At 55.0% G+C, this 17,396-nt stretch overlaps 1 protein-coding gene across 2 annotated transcripts in view; it reads left to right on the forward strand.

Annotated features, from left to right (window-relative positions):
* The window catches only part of SDK1 (sidekick cell adhesion molecule 1), a 597,942-nt gene that overhangs the window by 471,532 nt on the left and 109,014 nt on the right, over positions 1-17,396 (forward strand). For both annotated transcript variants that reach the window (XM_047838939.1, XM_047838940.1), the window contains exons 23-25: positions 12,146-12,255; positions 13,897-14,047; positions 14,651-14,888. In XM_047838939.1, coding sequence (XP_047694895.1) covers positions 12,146-12,255; positions 13,897-14,047; positions 14,651-14,888 — 499 coding nt within the window. The remainder of the gene's footprint in view (positions 1-12,145; positions 12,256-13,896; positions 14,048-14,650; positions 14,889-17,396) is intronic.

Raw genomic sequence — 17,396 nt, forward strand, 5'->3', positions numbered from 1 at the left:
CCTTTGACCCACTTCTCAATCATACGGTCTTTGCAGAAAAGTTTCCTTTAGATTCTGACTGCTTTTAAAGCGCACCGGGAGGCTCGTATTACTTGGCGTTATCTTCAGTGAATTATGGGATAAAAGATCTTCGGAGCAATGCATTGAAGGGCCGCGTGATAAGCTGATGCTCAGATGTGGGTTCAAGTTGTAGAAAGCAGCTTCTATAGGTATTTCTCGTTCGGTAACGCTTTGCTTAATTAGTAACCTTTGACTATAGAGCGAGCAAAACACCTCTTCCCCTGTTTCTATGGCGCGCATAGAAGGGGAAAATGCAAATGTTCTATGTTCTCATTTGCCGCTCCGTTCCTGCTTGCCTTCTCGGCACCCCTGCCGACCCCTGCCGTCTGCAGCCATTTGCTGTGCTCTAATAGCCAAAATAACATCTAGTCTTCTCAAAAGGTTGCTTCGAGCAGGTCCCCTGTACTGAAGATTGCTGGTGATACAGATAAAGCTGTTTCCATCCCGAAAACGGGGAGGGGAGAAGAGCCCACTTAGTGCTTATTTGTGCATAATAGTACCATTTTCTTAAAAGGAACTGTTGTAGAGCGTGTTACGGGCTAATAAAATAAAGCACACGCCTGCCGACTGCAGTCTCCCGGTAACTAAAGAGTAGCGGAGATGGAACGGGTGGGGCGTCAGGGATGCCCCAGGTGGCCCCGGTGTCCACGGCAGTGGCATGTGGAGAGACGTCCCTGGAAGAATCTGAGGTGCGAGTGAGGTTCTCTGCTTCCCGGGGCACTTCCTGCCGAGGGACTGGATCTCGGGCTGGCGAGGGGATGGCCAGGCTTCGTTTTCTTTCCCGTTGGCTGGCGGGCTCACCTGTGAGCGCAGCTCCCCGGGCGAGCATATCCCAGCCTGCCCAGCCGCGGCCTCTCTCAGCGAATCTCTGCCAGCGGCGAGCTGCAGGGAAAATGTCCAGGTGGACGAGTGCGTCGACTTTCTCTTAAGCTGATGCCCGAGCAGCCCCAGTGTTTCCCTTCGTGCCCACGCTGCCCGGGGCTTTAGGCCAAGCGTGACCTGAGAATTCTGGGACCGTAGCTCTTCTCCACTCCCTTCAGCTGGATGTGCCTCCCGTCTGCACCTTTGGCCACTCCTTGTGGTCGAGTCCTTGCCACGCCCGTGCTCTGCCGAACCGTAGCCTCTGGGGAAGATACAGCCCTGCCTCTGACAAATAGGAGAGAGACTGATGTCCAGCCATGCAGGGGAAGCAGACGGCTGCAGGCCTCAGAGGAGGCTGAGGTTTTTAAAAAATTTTTTAATGATTATTTATTTTTGAGAGAGAGAGAGAGAATGAGAGAGAGCATGAGCAGGGGAGGAGCAGAGAGAGAGAGGGAGACACAGAATCGGAAGCAGGCTCCAGGCTCTGAGCTGTCAGCAAGAGGCCAACGCGGGGCTCAAACCCATGAACCACGAGATTATGACATAGGCCAAAGTCGGATGTATAACCGACTGAGCCACCCAGGCGCCTGAAGGAGGCTGAATTTATGAAGACGTTGCATTTGAAAGTAGGAGTTGTGTACTATTTTCAGTGTATTCTTCCCTTTAAGAGCCCACCCGAACGTTAAAGAGCAAACCTGGAAATATGGAGGCTGAGATACTAGGATTTTGCAATAAAATACTTAGAGCTGCAGCTTTGCCCTTGACCTTTTTAGGATGGGCAGGACGGGTAAGGACCTGTGGGGTCCGTATGGCCGGAGGCCAGACCAGGAAGGGACAGGCCGACTGGCAAAGCACAGCGCCAAAGCAGGAGCGTAGGCGCATTGCTGACAAGCCAGGCTCCAGGCTGATGGGCATAGGGGAGTCCGCAGCGCTGGCTGGCGGCCGACTGTGGTCACCGGCACCCTGCTGCATGGTGGGAGTAGCAGGGCATTGAAAGCATGGCACTCACACGTATTAAGCACTTAATAAATGGAAGCGCATAATCAAAATAATCAAGGCAAACGTTTGAGGAAAGACTGCGTTCCTGGGGAGGCCCGTGGTGAGGATGCAGGGCCGCACCCAGAAACACCTGGAAAGTCAGGCAGGCCCAGGCCAGAGTGGGCCCCGGGGCCCAGGCGAGCTCAGGGCGGGAGGTACTCCATGCCCAGAGAACCGAGGAGGGCTGAGTCCCCTGTGACGTGGGGCCTGCAGTCGGGAAAAGGCCCAAGCTCCTGGCGTTGGCAGGCAGCCCGGGCTCGAGCGCCCAGAGGGTCAGCTGGGGGTCAAGCCGCCGGTACTTAGAACTCACTCACGAGCAACCCAAATCCATGCTTGAAAAATGTTAAGTCCGGCAATCCCTGGCCTCCTTTTCCTGGTATAAATTATGCCACGAATGGCAACAGGGCTCCCCCGCCAGCCCTCGGTGGCTCCCAGCTTTCCCCGGCCTGAAGGGCACGGGCCACCTGAGTGCACAGAGGGACTGCCTATTCCGCACCCATCATCCAACGCAGCCGGGATACCGGGCTCCAAGTCCTAACCAGGGGGGTGAGGCAGACGGGCCAAGAGGGCCCAGAGCCTCTCCCCCTGTTCCGTTCCCGCAGAAAGGTTCTTCTTGGTTTGTTACGCGGTCACAGGGTCCCCAGAGACTGAACGTAAGCTCGGCAAGACCGGGCACCTTGTCTGTCCTGTTGTGGCCGCTCACCTGGGACCCAGGCAGGCTGGCTGCGTGGGAGGAGGGTGCCCGGAAAGCCTGCTGGGGGCAGGTCACCGCACAAGCGCCTACTCGTGGGCGAGCCTCCGTGTTCTCACGGTGTTTCCTGTCCTTACCTAACCATCCACCTGGCTCCTGTCACCTCTTCCAGCGTGTCCCGTCTGCAGCAGGGTCACAGGCCAGACGTTTTTTGCCTCATCACTCGGAGATCTGTAGGTGGGGACTTGTAATCACTAATTATATCTCCCCCTTCCCTCATTAGGGATGGAGGTTAGAGCCGTTTGTGGCCCTTCTCAGGCGTATCTGTCAGCAGCTCGGCTGTAATAAACTCTGACTAGTTGAATTTCTTTCTCATAATAGGAAGAAAAAGAGTGACATTAGTTCTAAATTGTCTGTAGAGTATGCAAAGGAGGGCTGTCACCAGTTCTAATGGCTCCTTCAATGATGACGCGGTCACCTGCGTAATGTGCCAAGGTGGGCTCCTCTTTGTTCCAGGACAACGTGTCTGGCTCAGCGTTGAGGCACAGCCGTGCTAGGTGACTGCGACGTCACTCGCGGATATTTCAAAGTGTTTATTGTTTGCTTGGTTGTGCCTGATGACACCCTGACAATGACTTTTCTCCCTTATTTCTTGACCAGCCTGGGAAATCCATACAAGATGAACGGCTTGAACCAGCCTTCTTGTTCATTAGTCTATCGGATCCTTTTAGGTCCTATTACGGGACTTTTAAAAATACCACAGAGCAGCACATATCATGGCATCAGTGACGGTGCAGGTAGGGACCTAGGGAAATGTTTTATCATGTCATTTTCCGGAAAGAGAGGTCAACACGTATAGAAATCACAACTGTGAAACCAAATTAAGTTTTACGAGGGTAATATTTTTCTACTCATCTTGAGGACCGCTCTAAACCTTTCGTCCTAATTCTCCTGTTGGATTTTTAGGTTCACCCATGTTCCATTTTTTCAGGCACCAGGTTTTATATTTGTGTCATTCAGTCACCCGTTCATCCAGCAGACATTTATGAAGCACCTCCTGTTTTACAGGTTTCCGGTCTGGTGCCCAACGCCAAGTTACAAAGACTTCCAGAACCTCACAGCCCGGGGTGGGGGTGGGGGTGGGGGCGTGGGCGGGACAGCGGGCATATAATCTGGCTCACACGGATGAGACCTGCCGTTAAGAGAGAGCCCGAAAGCAAATGGGGGCCTGGCCTGAACAGCCGAGGAGGGCTCCGCGGAGGCGAGGTTGGCGCCGGGCGCTGCAGGGCGTTCTGAGCAGAGACAACAGCCGCGCAAAAGGCAGAGTTGGAAAATTACATGGCACCTTTTGTTTTAAAATACAAACTTAGTTTTTATTCAGGTGTGGCGAGGCCACCAGGTCAGGAGATGACTCACTGAAAAAACAGTCTTTATTGACCGTTCCCAGAGGAGGGGGCACGGGATGCCACACGGGGCCACAGGGGGAAGCCCCAGGGCCTGTCAGGAGGCCAGGGGAGGTGGCGCTTGGGCGAGAGCCTTACTCTGGTTTCTGCGGGAAAGAGTGGGGAGGCAGGAGGGCAGGCTGAAGCCTGGCCAGCTTGAGTAAAGCAAGAGGCTCCGGGGCATAGGTCCCTGGCCCTGGGTGATGAGGGCAGGGGGACGGTGGCCCAGAACTCGGGAGCCCCCTGGAGGAGGGGATACAGTGTGGGCTATGGACCGAAAGCTGTGTCACAGGCAAGTTGTTTGCTCTCTCTAGGCCTCGGCTGCGTGCCTCCTGGGGCAGCCGCTCCAGGGTCCGCAGGGCCCCAGAAGTCAGGGGTCAGATGCAGAAACTGAAAGCGTGGCTGGTGCACCTGCGGGGGGCGGCTGCAGGGCGGGGGGTGTGCCCAGGCGCTGTGGGAGGGGGGAGGGGTGCGGGGGTTCGTGTGAACGGCCTGGTGAGTTTCTGCAGTGAAAGCATCATGGGAAACTGCACCTCCTGGTGTCCGAGCAGGGTGCCTCGGAGATGACTTCCGGGGGCAGTCATTCCATCCGGGGGAGAGTCATTTCCATCCTCACTTTACAGGCAAGGCTGAGGTCCCCGCATCACAAAGCAGGCGGCAGGTAGCAGGCCGGTTCTCACGCCCCCATGCCTTTCACGACCTTCCCCCTGCACGCCACTCGGAGAGTGGGGGCCCAAGTCCTCGCCGGCATTTCAGGATCTTGGGCCGTGGCACAGGGAGGTGTGGGTGTCCCGTTTGTCCGTGAGAGGGGTCGTATCTGATGGGAGAGAAGGGACAGATGCAGAGGAGGCCACCTGCATGGGCTGGGGAGAGACTGGGGGGGATGGCCCGGTCCCCAGGCTGCATACAACCGGCCCCCAGACCCCGGGCAGCCGAGCTCAGAACCCGGGCTCCAGAGCAGGGACTGTCCTGGGTGCACAGATGGCCTGCTGGAGAAGCCTCTTCACGGGAGGGGAAGGCTTCATGGGAAAACCGTCCCTAGATGGCTCTTTCAGGTGGGGGCACATTTGGGGACTGTGTATAAAGTGGGGGAACCCTGGGGGGGGCCCACGGGAGGCAACACAGGGAGGACTGGGTGGGATGAGGCACAGACAAGGAGCAGGAGCAGGCAGCAGCAGGGATGACCTTGGAGCTCCCCCGCACAGAGTGCCCGTCACGGCTGCAGCATTTGGGGACCTGTACTTGAGGGACATACCCAGGTGCACTGCACAGGGTGACTGACGAGGAGCCAGCTCTTTCACCGAGAGGCAGGTCAGGGCCCCGCCAGATTGGTGGCTTTCCAACCGCCAGTCAGGGATGCGACTCCCCAGGCCAGTGAGCACGCAGACCCTGCGCCCAGCCGTCGGCAGCCCCGAACCTTTGGTCTTAAGGCAGGGAGGCTCTTACAAGCAAGCACATTCTGCTGTGTTCAGTTCGCTGACTACACTACCTATCGGAGTCGTTCGAGCAACAGGTCAGGAGTTTCTACGCCAGGTCCTGTCCCTGGAGTCAAGCAGCCATGAGAGGCTGCAGGGCAGCCTGCCTGTGAGCACCGGGCAGGGTGGGAGGGAGCGGGATGGGGAGCCGGGGTGGGGGCAGAACAGGCGCTGTCGCAGGAGGGTCAGGTCTGAGGCGCTAGCTCAGACGTGAGCAGAACTTAGAAACGTCCACCCGGTAGTCAGTACAAAGGCAGGCCACACACGGGGGTCTGAGCCACCCGAGCAGGGACACCGAACGCTAGGAGGAAGGAGACCGACGCTGAGGGAGGCCAAGGAGGAGGGCGGGACACACCTGCAGGGACACTGCATTCGGGTGTCACTGGGGGCAAAGGAGGAACCAGAGAAGACAAAGCTGGAAAGCCAGAGGGGGGCAGGAGAACCCAGTGTCCTTGAGGCCGCACATGGTAGGAGACCCAGCGGTCACGTCACAGTCCTGCTTCTGCAGATGGAGGGAATGTTAAACAATTACAAAAGAATAAATAAGTAACCAGCGGGCACAGCTGTGAACAGGAGGGAGGACTGGGGATCCCGGCTCGGGCTGTTGCAGAGCCTGAACCCTCCTCGGTCAAGTGCAGGTACGATGCCCCCCCAAGGACTCATCAGGGTTCCAGACGGACGGACGGCCTAAGCCCCTTCCTGGTCGTGCGCGACTGGCCAGCAGAGTCATGCGGAGATGCCCCGTCTGTCCCGCGTCCTCACCGGGGCGCTTCATTTGGCTGGGGCGCGGGGGACGCCGCTCAGAGCAAGAAGGGCCTTGGTAGCCGTGGAAGTTGCTGGACACGCAAGTTTTCCTGCTGACACCAGAGTTCCAGCCAGCAGGGTGCACTTGGCTTGGCAGGGTTCCCTGGAATGAACTCTTGAAGAGTCTTTTCCCTCTCTTAGCTGTGGGTGAAAGGAGAGTGTTCTCATGCCACCAAGCCCCCCCCCACCCCCCCCCCCCCACCTCTCCCGGCACAGCCGCCCGTTCCTATGCATCCTCTCCTTTGCCGGTACGTTTCAGAGGATGAGGTTAATGACCGTCCTGGGAGCAGCCGTTCCTCTGGCCTCCAGGGCCTCAGCGGGGTGTTGGGGGTCCTGCCCGGGCAGGCTGGCTTCCGCTCGACTTCTCAGAGGCCCCGCCGGCTGCAGGCTGTCCTAGGGCAGACGGCTCCCGTTCTGATGGAAAACCCGAGTTGGCGAGGGCGGTGGGCTCTGGGACCCCCAGGCATTAAATGAGCACCTGTGTCCCAAGGAGCCCAGCCCCCTAGCCAGACAGGGAGGTGGACTAGCCAATGAGAGCCCTCCAGGAGGAACGTGGCTTTTGGAAGGACAGCAGTTCCTTAATGGATCCTAACGACCACCCCCTGATGAGTGGTGTTTGAAATGTGTGGCATTTCTGCTTTTGTATTAAGTATTGTAAAGTGCTATTTGTTAGCTTTAAAAGAAGAAGGAGAAGAAGAAGAAGAAAACCGTCAAAATCCCAGCTTCCCCGTGGAGCTCTGATTTGTTTCATCTTTAAAGAGCGCTGCCACACTGTATGTCCAGCACATCATTAGTGAACAGCTAGTTACTTCTAGAACACTCCATCGTGATGGTTTTGAAATCTCACTAGAGAGCCGGAGGAGCCCAGCAAGTGTCAGAAGACTTCTGTTCCTCGCGAAAAAGAATTCTGGTCGCTTCAGATCAAAATGTAAACCCTTTATTATAGAAACTTAAGCATTCCTCCTCCCCTGCTTCGGAGATCCGTAAGTAAAATTACATTTTCGGTAATAATTTGCTTGTGGAGCTCAGCCCAAGACAACCTCGTTTCAGTACTGATTTTGAAATCCTGCACATTTGTATATGAAGCCAACAGGTTGGGACGGCTCCTGGGGGTGACGCCCGGGGTGGGGCAGTGAGGGGTGAGACCCTGAACCTGACCGGGGGCTCTCATGCAGACAAAAGGGAAGACAAACATGGCAAGTCACCTCAGTAAGGAGGCAGAGGGGCACTGCCTGTCCTTTTGGTGAAGCGCTGGACCAGGGGTTGGCAAACTTTTCCTGTGAAGGGCCCGATAGTTAATCCTTTAGGCCTTCGGGCAGACAGTCTCCGCTGTAACTAAGCAGCTTTGCTCTGGCAGCACAGAAGCAGCCATTGGCAGGAAACAAACCACCGAGTGTGGTCGTGTCCCAATAAAACTTTATTGACAAAAACAGGAGGAGGTGGGCCGGATTTGGCCCTCGGGCCGTAGCGGGCTGGTCCCTGTCCTGGGGTCTGGTTTCATGAGCTTGCCTCCGGCTCGTCTGTCCTCAGGACCGTGATTGTGTTTGTCTTACTATTTATGATTTGGCTCAGGCTCTGTGAAGTTAGATGTTCTAAGTTAGAACTTAGAGAAGATTGAAAGTTCCGCACCCAGAGATAAGGGTTGCCGTGCTCTTGTAACCGGTTTTACTCCTAATTTTGCCATCTTGTGGCAAAACGTGTGTCCTCGTTGGTGGAGTCCTTGCACTTTGACTCTGGTATTCTCTGAACCCGTTTCAGCACCTTGCTGGTTCCCTGACCAACAAGCAAAAGGAATCTTTGACCTGTACTGTGTATTCATAGGAGAGTCATGTTTTTAAAAGGATATGACAGGCAGGAGGAACGCTGTATCTCAGGGACACAGAAGATGCCCTGAGAGGGCAGAATGAGTGGCATGGGGGCAGGGGCGTTCCTGGATGCTTCTCAAAGCCCCGGACGCCCTGCAGCTTCTGGAGGAGCTCATGGGCTGCAAAAACAGGAGTGGGGAGGGGGCACACTTTCGAGGGTGGGAAGAGCCTTTGCAAGGTGCAGGTGTTTGCGACTAAGTGATGCCTCTGGGCAATGACAGACTGGCTTCGCAAGGAGAAGTGGCGGGCAGAGCCAAACGGACCACGCGGCGCCCACCTGGGCTCGCCGCTAATTTGGCGCCCGTTCAAATCCAGGTTGTTTAAAAAGGAGACGGAGCATTCCATGGGAAGGCAGGGAACTGTGACCTTGGGTGTCCCCATCCATTCATCCTAGCCCTACAGCCGGAGGCTCCCCTCCGCAAAACAGAAGCCCTGCACTCGACCCACAGTGACCTTCTCAGAAGGCGTGTTAGGCATGGCTGGGAACATGGCGGCAGGACCTGGGAGCTCTCTCTGCACAGGCTCTCCAGTGCGGAGTGGCATTCTTTCCCAGGAACGCTAAGCGGGTGTCATCTTGCCGGCCCCTCACGTTTCCCAGCCGTGGGGCTAATGCAGCTGCGGGCCAGGGCCCCCGGGGGACCATGCCAGCCGGTTCCTGCCTTTGCAACCTCCACGGATGCCTTGCAGTGTTTCTCGAGTAGCGTATAAGGAGGCCTTGCCAGTTCCTCTCCCGTCTTCTCAATCATGTGAGCGGAACAGGCTAGAAACCCAGGGCAGGCGACCCCTGCTGACCCCGCTGAGGCCATGTGCTGAGCCCCGGCAACCACAGTGGCTGCATGGCCAAGGGCACGCTCCGAGCCCCCGGTGCCCATTCGGGCCAGTGACGTCCACGGGGTCAGGGCAGTCACCGGGCCGGCAGATGAATGCTTTAGGCCAGTGAGGCAACCAGACAGATGGAATCCAAACACGCCAGACTTTGAGGCCAAAAGCCTGCCACCACCAAGCCCTGTCGTTTCTTAGCCCGGGGTATTTCTCTATACCAGGAGCTCTGATAAAGCAGCCATGGCTGGAGGGGTGGGGCTGGGGACACAGGGAGATAGCAGAAAGGAGTGCCTTCGCAGAAGCACAGGGGCCCCCACGGTGGGGCCTGGGGATTTGGTCCATAAATGGCACTTGCCGTGCGTGTCCCCCCTCCATGCGCACAGACACGTCAGGACAACAGTGCTCCGGGGCAGCACTCGTGTCCCGGTTCCTGTTGGTGGTGAGCAGGTGCCCACGGCCCACACCTGCCTCTGTCACTCGGTGCCCCGAGCGCCGGCCGCCCTGCTCCCCAGCACCCTCTGAGGCATCTCCATAGGGGCTCAAACAGGAGATAAAAGGTCTTGAACTGACTCTCCTAAAACCGAAGTCATCTCTTCCCTTTTTCCTTTCATCCTCCTTTCCGTTTTTCCCCCTAAACTTGTCTTACAAGAAATGGTACAAGTGCTGCAGTTCAGTCTCCCGAGGGTCCCTTTCACGGAGAGGAGCTCACCTGTCACCTCGGACTCAGAAACCACGACACCCTGCCATGAGGCCCAGATCGAGGGGGTTCCTGACACTCAGTACAGTTCGGCTGAACTGTTAGCGTTTTGACTTTGAGGCGTGCCTACATCTTGTTAACGTCTAGAACGGTGCTGAACAGACAGTGTGGTCCCCTCTACGTGGGGCAGAACCGCGGCAGACCCTCCCAAGTCTGGGGCACAGCTGTGGTTTTCCTCCCGCCCTGTAGTTCATCTGCCAGCTCCCCTCCTTCACCCCCCAGATTCGTGCAGGGTCTGCCCCTGGCTGGACGCCGGGCCACGGGCAGGGCTTCTGAGTGGACATTGGTGCGCTCCCTGACACCACACGGCGGGGGCTCGCCTCCGTTTGCCCGGCTGCGTTGCACGGACCCAGGCCATGGTCAGTACTGGCCAGTCTTCCCCTTTGGGCCCCTTCCACATCACGGGCACAGAGGAGGAGGCCGGTGGCGGCCCTGGGCCCTGGGGGCACTTAGTGCTGTCTGTTTCTGCAGCTCCTCCAACCCAGGTGAGCCTAGACCCTCCCTTCTCCAACACAGGCGTTCTGTGCACCATCCTCGATGTACGTCTGCTCTCTCCCTCTTTCACCTCTGTGTCTCTGCAGGCTCCGGTGGGGGCCCCCGTGCTGATGACTGGGGGAGACTAGCCTCCACCGGCGCAAGGGTCCTGGAGGCTACCCACCTGTCCCCAGCTGTGCCGACTCCATCATCTTTCCCTGATTTCACTGCCCATTCGACTACCCTGCTGCTTTTCTGACTCCCGGGCCGTGCATCGACTCTGACCTCCGGATCTTTCTCCACCACACGTTTTGACCAGTCATCCCACCTTTTATTTTAACGTTTTTGATTTTTTAAACGGAGTTGAAATTCACGTAACATAAAGTTAACCGTGTCAAAGTACACAGTTCACCCGTCAGTGCGTTCACGATGTTGCTCAACACCCGGTCCCGGAACGTTCTCATCACCGCGAGAGGAAGTCCTGTACCCGTGAAGCAGTCACTCACCCTTCCCTCCTTGCGGCCCCTGGCACCCACCGATCTGCTTCCTGACTCTGGATTTACCTATTCTGGGAACTGCATGAAATGCACGTACAATATGTGGCCTTTGGGGTCTGGCTTCGTTCACTTACCGTCACGTTTTCGAGGTTCACCCACCTTGTAGGTTGTAGGTTCCTTTCTACAGCTGCACAGTCCATGGTGTGGGGGCACTGTAGCTGTTGATCCGCGCGTCCGCCCGTGGGCCCCTGTGTGGCCTTCCCCTGTGGCCAGAGCTGCCGTGAACACGTGCACCCGTGTACCTGCTAGAGGACCAGCTTCCGGGCGTCCCCCTGGGAGCAGAACTGCTGGCCCATATGGTCGTCCTCTGTTTAACTTCTCGAGGAACGGCCAGACTCTTTCCGTGCTTTCAACATGGGGTGTTTAGAGCTTCGAGTCTGCATTTAGCTTTCTGGAGGAAGCGGGCCTGTCGGCACTGTGTCCGCTCAGGCTCCTCCTCACCCTCCTGGACCGCCCTCCGGTTTTCCGAGATCTCGGGTTCTTGTGCCGTCCCCCAGCCCCCTGGCCACTTGCAAGCTTAACGAGCACATTTCTGCTCATTTGTGTCGTTTGACACCTTTATGAAGTGTTAAAAGCGCAGGGCCCTGGAATGACCCACCTCGGCATGGCACGTTTGGCCTGAAACTCCCTCTGTGCTCCAGCCTTCCCTCCACGTGTGTCCGCTGGGTCCCCCAGAGCCACACAGCCTGCACAAGGCCGAGTGTGCCTGACACAGGGATGTGGAGTCAGGGCTCTCCTCGCTGGTGTAAGGTCATGGTGTCTCTTGACTTGGCCTGCTGGTCTGGCTCCCGGGCAGCGGCCAGTCCTTCTCCGCGAAAGGTTCTTTGAAGAAGCGCCAGTTCTTTGAAAAGTGTGTGTTTGGGACAGAAGTGGGCAGAGACTCCGTCCCCCCAGTCATCGTGTGGTGGAAATGGCTCTGGACCCTAAGTGAGGACACGCGGCCACGTGGGGTCACGTGGGATCCTGGCCAGGTCTTCTCTCTGGGACTGTCTCTGCATCCTCACCTGTTAAGCAGGAGGGAGGACGGGAGGGTGTGAGGTTCGTGACGTTTGTCCCCAGAGACTTCACCCTCAGGCCCCGCCCTCTGGGTCCTGACCCTGGCAGGACCTTGGACTTGGCAGGAGCCTTATCTCCAAGGCTTAGACCGAAGGTGTGTGCAAGATTCAACTAACCTGCCCGTGTGCGGGACACGGGGTGGGTCTGCCCAGCGCGACTCGCACCAGGCAGTTGCACACGGTGTAAACGGCAGCATCTGCTTTGCGGCTCCTCCGTCCCCTCTCACGATCTTATCTCCCACAGGTTGGAGCCATTGGAGAGGAGGAGGAGTGGGTCAGCCTCTACGAGGAGGAGAATGAGCCTGACGCCCAGACGCTGGAGATCCCAAACCTCACACCCTACACTCATTACAGGTGAGAACCTCGGGTGCTAGACCGCCACAGGAGGAGGGCTGGCAAGGCCAGCGGGTGGCTTCAGCCCGCAAGACCAAAACCCAGCTCTGTGTATGTGACCGAGGCATTTCTCCGCAGCGGTAACAGTCCATGTTACCTGAATTCACGTTACATGAATCCTCAGGAGGATTCCAAGAGAGGGTATATCCCCGAGGCCAGATTAGCAGCTCTCCTTCCTTCAACACCAGCTGCGATGGCTCACTCTTAAGTTAGGCTTAATACCAAAAGCCCCAGGCAGCCCAGACGTGGGTCTTCACAAAGCCCAGTGACCCCTTGCGCCTGTCAACAGCCTGTGTATAAACAAAGCACCTTCCACTGAACATCCTCTGCTTCCCGTTGCAACGCCCAGGAGCCGCAGGCCTCACTAATCAAGCACTTAACATGCCATTTAACCTTTTGCTTTTTGATCCTGAAACCTATCCAGGCAGTAAATCCTTGGCCTTAACAAAGGGTAGCATGATCACAAGCCGTTAGAGATGTTATAACTTCCCGTAAGATCATTGACCAAGATGAAATTTCCAGTTATCGCCAGATGTTGAGTTTGATAATGTCACTGTTCTGCCAGTACGGATACTTTTCATAAGATCGGGGAGTAAAAGACTAAGAATGACTAATTCAGAGAGTAAAAGGTGAAATTGCATCTTTGTAAAGAACATTTTTTTTGAGTATAATACCGACATTACGTTTTTTTTTTTCCTAAATGCCTAATGAGAGATGCTGTTCAAGCTTCTGTTCGTTTTAACAGCCTCCCTCAGATTAGAGCAGATGAATCAAGGCACCACGCACTCGCTTTTCGAGAAATATTTTTCTCCGCACGTGAGCTGCAGGGCCTCCAGGCTTTCCATGTGAAATTGATGTCAGTTGTACAATTGCTTCGAAGGCCAGAAACTGTGATTAGAGACCCCTGTCCGTGTCCTATTCCAGACTCTGTAATAGATGCGTGTTTGCTCAGGGTACATTTATTGGACAAAAGTTCACTCCAAGTAATCGACATACAAATAACAGAGAACTGAAAACATTAGCCCAACCAAGCTTTAAAGCACATCCGCCCCCACCCTCCTTTTATAGGTAAGGAAATGGAGACGAGTCTGATTTGCCTCGGGTCCCAATTGCCAATGGGGTTCGGGTCCTGGGGTGCGGATTCTGGGGCCAGTGCACCTCTCCTGAGCCGACAGAGAATGGGGTGAGGGCATCCGTTCTGGTGAAAAGACACCAGACTCTCGAGGCCACCATTGGTCGTGACATCCTGACACTCCAGTTCTGTCAACTGCTTCTTTGAACCCCAACCCCCTGTCCTTACCCCAAACTCGAATCAGCCGGTGGCATCTGACGACACAGATTTCTGGCCCTGAAACCCATTCCATTACGCTGCACTTGGGAATGTGGCATCTCTGAGTTTCAATGAATTTACCATTCTTTGGAGGTTTTGGGGGAAAAGGACCAGATACGCAATTTGCATTTTTAATGAAACCAGGTGGAAAGAAGGTGCCCTTGAGCGGCAGCCTTGATGACACAGAGGGACACATGCCTCCTTCCGAGAACGTTGTGGGTTTTTTTTGTTCTGTCCATCTTTCCACATTGCCTTTTGCCATTTGCCTCTAGATTTCGAATGAGGCAGGTGAACATCGTCGGTGCCAGCCCCTTCAGCCAGTCCTCCCGGGTCATCCAGACCCTGCAGGCGCCCCCGGACGTGGCTCCGACCAGCATCACCGTGCGGACTGCTAGCGAGACCAGCCTGCGGCTCCGCTGGGTGGTGAGTTGGGGGGCCGGAAGTTGGCGGCAGGGACGGTCATCTCCAGTGTCCAGGACCTAGCGTGAAACCAGAGCTCAGTGATGCATTGGCCACGGCTTTGTCCTAGTCACAGCTAACCTCTTGGTGAAACCAAAAAGGATTGCGTTTTCCCGTTGGGCTTGGGTCACAGACCAGCCCCGGAGACCCTGTTAATTAATTAGCAGCATCACTCACTGGCTTCTTGGAACTGAGGAATATTCTCTGGGGGAGGGAAACCAGTGGTGCCATAAGCTGGACCTGTAAGTCCTTAAGCTGGGTCAACATGAAGCCAATACTCAATGTTTGTACGAGAGCCAGCCTGATATTTATTCAGAGCGTTTCCCCCACAAAATTAAGCCAAGATGTATTAAAAGAAATTACGTCCAGCCAAAGTTACTGATAGGGTTTCATTTAATCAACGGAAGAAAAGTTCTGGGGGGACAAAACGCGGTAAAGGTTCCAAGCGTGTTCCCCGCGGGAAATATTTTCCAAGGAATTGGCCTCATAAGACGGACCCAGGCTTGGCGGCCTTGACAGGTGGCAGTTCGGAGATGCCGGCTCACCCCGGGTGTCGTTTGTTTCCAGCCCCTGCCCGATTCCCAGTACAACGGGAACCCCGAGTCGGTGGGCTACAGGATTAAGTACTGGCGCCCCGACCTGCGGCCCCAGGCACTGGCACAGGTCATCAACGACCGGCTGGAGAGGGAGTTCACCATCGAGGGCCTGGAGGAGTGGACGGAGTACGAGCTCCAGATGCAGGCGTTCAACGCCATCGGCGCCGGGCCCTGGAGCGAGGCGGTGCGGGGCCGCACGCGCGAGTCAGGTGAGGTGGGGGGGCTCTTCCTGCCCCGGGGCTCAGCCCCCACCCGTGTCCCCCGTCATCGCGTCTCATCGGCTCTGTCCCCACCTGTGTCTACGTCCACGCTCTCCTAACCCAGTAATCAGGTCAACTGCAACCGTGACTTAAGTAGAACGTCATTAGAGCGAATGCCACTCATCTGAAATTAGTGACGGATTTTACGGGGGGCTGGATTCACGGTATTATTTGCGAAGTGAGGCACGGTTCTCACCATCAGTGATAAGAAGCAAGAGTGTACAGAGTTCCTAAGGGAGATCTTTATAGCACAAGGCCCTCGGGACCTCCTCTTGACAAAGTAGTTTGTGGGCGTCTTAAGATAGTCTCACCTGCACTGACAAAGAGCCCCTCGAAGGTTCAGTGGCTTTAGCACAATAGAAGTCCACTTTTCAGTTGCCACCAAGTAGGACTGTTCCTGTTCAGGGGGTGGCTCTCTTCGAGGTGACTCAAGGACCCAGGCTCTGCTGTGCCGTAAGACTAATTGTCATCTGTGCCCAGCTACCAGAGGGAGAAGAAAGAGTAAACAGCGGGCATGCCTGACCCTTAGAATCTTTCCAGAAACGGTACGCACTTCTCTGCGCAGAGCCGCCTGGCTCGGGGTTGCCGCCGGTTGCCAGGGAGGAAGGGAGAAGTGTCTGGGGTCAACAGGCAAAAATGTGGACTGCGGTCTGGTAAGGACCAGTGTGTTCCCTGAACTTTCTGGGCTTTGTGGGCTGACCTGTGGTTTTGGGGACCCTCGCTGGCCCAGTTTGACATTATGGAGTCCCAAAAAAGGGCTGCTGTCCTATTGAAAGGGTATGGTGATACAGACCAGCTCCTTCCGCCTGGTCTGAAATGGCTAGGTTCTCTCCTGAACGGGTGGAAATGTATCGTTCCTCTTCCAAGAGGACTGACATTTAAAGAGGGGTTTGCCAGAACAGCCGGGGCTGCCTCAGATGCCTTCCTGGCTTTCTTTTCGGCTGTAGGTTTTATTACGTTAGCAATAAAAGATTGAGACTGTATGCTCAGCTTGTGGCTGTCTGATCACATGGATTTTTAAAAAGCTCTATTCAGTGTCTGAGTCTTTGTGACAAAGAAGAGAACTTGAAACATTCTAAGGGACTGTTCTAACTCCAGTAACAGGCAGACCAAGAAAATATTAGAAAAAAAAAAAACGCGTCACCGTTACTAACTAGAAAATTGTGGACAAAATATAATTAGGGGGGATTTTGAATTTATTGGTTGTCCTCATAAGAAAAACAGGAGAAATCCCCATGTGTCAGAGACACGACGGGACGGAAGCATTGGGTGGTGAGCTGGTGCGGTGGCTGCCCCAGGGGGTTGGCACGGGGAGGGGACATCCATCCTGGGAGCTGCAGGACTCAGGACATGGTGCCCATCCAGGAAAAGGAGGTTCAACCGTGAGTCTCTGCAAGGCGGGGGGTTGGAATCGAGACACTTGCCTACAGACAAGGCTCCTGAACACTGTACCATCTTTGAAAGAAGAGACTGAAAAGCTCTGCCCGAGGAAGTTTGTCCACATCTACCTGTCTACCTGGACGCTGAATGGGAAGAAGCAAAGTAACTCTAGGTCCCATGCCCGACTCAGGTTGGGGCTCCGCCTTTACACTGTCCCAGAGACTTGTAGAAAAGAAATTAATGTAAAACTTGGTTCCAAACACCAAAATCACAAACAACAAAAGAAAAATTTGACTTCATTAACATTAAAAGCTTTGTGCTTCAAAGACTACCATGAAGAGAGTTAAAAAAAGAAAACAGTCCCCCAATCATAGAAGATATTTGCAGATCATACATTTGATAAGAGAGTTATGTCCGTGATGTACATATAAAAACTCTTACAACTCCAAATGAAAAGATGCCCCAATTAATAACTGTACAAAGGATCTGAATATCCATTGTTCCAAAGAAGACAGACAAATGGTCAGTTAAGCACGCGAAAGGATGTTCAGTGTTATTCACTGCCAGGGAAATGAAGATGAAAACCGCAGTGAGTTGCTAGTTCGCACCCCTGAGGTGGCTAAAATAAAATCTAAAATCAAGATGGACGATAACAAGTGCTGTTATTAAAATAAGCATGGTTCAGGGGCGCCTGGGTGGCGCAGTCGGTTAAGCGTCCGACTTCAGCCAGGTCACAATCTCGCGGTCCATGAGTTCGAGCCCCGCGTCGGGCTCTGGGCTGATGGCTCAGAGCCTGGAGCCTGTTTCCGATTCTGTGTCTCCCTCTCTCTCTGCCCCTCCCCCGTTCATGCTCTGTCTCTCTCTGTCCCAAAAATAAATAAATGTTGAGAAAAAAAAAATAAGCATGGTTCAGAGACGGTACACTTGGTATGTCATCGGAAGGCCCTGAGGAACATCCTCAATGACCAGCTTCTTACCCCGGGGGAGACAGTGATCCACTCCTCCTGAAACGTTACGTGTTATAACCCAATAAGCGATTTCACTGGCCTCAAAAACAGAACAAATTTTTTTTTAAGA

The sequence above is a fragment of the Prionailurus viverrinus genome, chromosome E3 (assembly GCF_022837055.1).
Source record: "Prionailurus viverrinus isolate Anna chromosome E3, UM_Priviv_1.0, whole genome shotgun sequence".
NCBI classification, from domain to species: domain Eukaryota; kingdom Metazoa; phylum Chordata; class Mammalia; order Carnivora; family Felidae; genus Prionailurus; species Prionailurus viverrinus.